The sequence below is a fragment of the Amborella trichopoda genome, chromosome 11, assembly GCF_054954075.1.
Source record: "Amborella trichopoda isolate Santa Cruz 75 chromosome 11, AtrichopodaSantaCruz75HAP2 v2.0, whole genome shotgun sequence".
Classification (NCBI taxonomy): Eukaryota; Viridiplantae; Streptophyta; class Magnoliopsida; order Amborellales; family Amborellaceae; genus Amborella; species Amborella trichopoda.
The window spans coordinates 20,674,437-20,676,347 of NC_142346.1; the positions used below are offsets into that span (position 1 = coordinate 20,674,437).

A 1,911-nucleotide genomic window follows, 5' to 3' on the forward strand; every position below is an offset into this window, starting at 1 on the left:
TCAAGTTGTTAAGGATGGATATGAGAAATGGCATAACAAAAACCATAGTGCCATGAATATTATTTTTGCAGCCATGAGGGATTTCTTTGTTAAGGAGTATGAGATTTCCATATGCATCAAAGATATTATGGAGAGCATGAAAAAGAAATACGTCACACCAAATGAAGCTCAAAGGATCATTATAATGAGGAATCTCATGTTTTGCAAAATGGATGATCTCACCAAAGTGGGTGATCATCTAAGAGAGTTCAAGAGTTGTATAAGAGAGAGTGAGAGAGTCGGTCACTCATATGACGAGGTGACACAAAAGGCGATGTTTGTGCTTTCGATCTCTCCCTCATGGGAGACCTTTGTGGCCAATTTAATAGCCAAAGATGTGCCTGGAACAATGGAGGAGCTTGCATTTTTCAAGGAAGGGGAAGAGAAAAGAAGGATGGCAATGGATGGACCATCTTCCATGGTCCATATCGTAAAATCTCACCAACCCTCATCTTCTTCTACTCCCTTACTCATTACTCCTATATCTTCTTCTCTTCCGAACTCTTCTACGGTGAATACATGTAATGTGGGAGTGAGTGAGAGTGATAATGTTAAGAAGAAGAAAATAAAGGGAAAAGGCAAATGGAAAGGAAAGGCAAAGCAAAAAGGAAAATCATACTCCCCTTATCCATTTAGCCCTTACCCTCATAAAACCCATGCCTAACCACCAAACCATGCTAGCCTCATGCCTTTTAGGCCTAAACCACCACCCACACCCATGATGGTAGGTGGGAGGTCGGTTTGGGCCTCAAGCCAAGATTATTTGAAGGTGCAATGCTTTAGATGCAAGAAATACGGGCATACCCAAAAGTTTTGTAGGTATCCTTCTCCTCCACCAAACCCTCATTTTGCTCCTAAGCCCAATACCGGTAAGCCTCAAGCTAATACCGGTGGAGGACCAAGGACAGAGAGAGTTTGCGTAGTCCATGAGACTTTGATTGCCAATGAGGAGGCGGATGTGTGGGTTTTGGACTCGAGGGCTACTATCCATGTGACAAATTCTATGAAGGGCTTTAGAAGGTTTTATGATGTCAAACCCGATACCCATAATCTTTATATGGGTGGAAATCAAATGGAAAGGGTCTTAGGAAAAGGGGATTATGTGTTAGAGCTCACTAATGGTGAGACTCTCATGCTTAAGGACACCCTCTATGCACCCGGGATGAGGAAGAATCTCATCTCGGTTTCCAAGATGAGTAAAGCTGGGTTTGTGCTCTTGTTCGAGGAGGAAAAGGTCTATGTGCATGATGGCTCTATTAAAGGATATCTTGTTTTTGTAGCCCACTTGGTTCAAGGGCTTTATGAAATCAAAATGAAAAAGGAGTTTGTTTACATGGGCAATGATTTACAAAATTTTACTTTATGGCATTTAAGGTTAAGTCACATTAATCCATCGAGAATGCATATTATGATGAAAGAAGGATTGCTTGATAAAATGAATATCAATTCTCATAATAGATGAGAGGCTTACCTTAAAGGAAAGATGGTAAAGAAGTCCCACCAAAAGGTCGAAAGGGTCTTTAGTCTCTTATAACTAATCCACTCGGATGTGTGTGGACTTATGAGTGTGCCTACCATGGGGCGCATGAGGTACTTCATAACATTCATTGATGACCATTCCCGTTTTCGTTACACCTATCTCATAAGAAACAAAAGTGAGGCCATAACCAAATTCCAACAATATAAAGTGGAAGTTGAAAACGAATTAAGTCGAACCATAAAAAACCTTGGATCAGATAGGGGTGGGGAATACAACTCCCAAGCCTTTCAAGATCTTTGTGTCCAATATGGGATTGTCCACCAAACCACCATGCCTTACTCACCTAAACAAAATTGGGTTGCAGAGGGAAGGAATATTACCCTAGTTGAGAT

At 41.1% G+C, this 1,911-nt stretch overlaps 1 protein-coding gene across 1 annotated transcript; it reads left to right on the plus strand.

Moving 5' to 3' along the window:
* The first annotated feature begins 760 nt into the window (after positions 1 to 760).
* On the plus strand, positions 761 to 1,501 carry LOC148779794 (uncharacterized). The gene has a single exon (XM_088850600.1). It carries the CDS (start codon positions 761 to 763, stop codon positions 1,499 to 1,501), a length of 741 nt encoding a protein of 246 aa, XP_088706726.1.
* Positions 1,502 to 1,911: the final 410 nt, after the last annotated feature.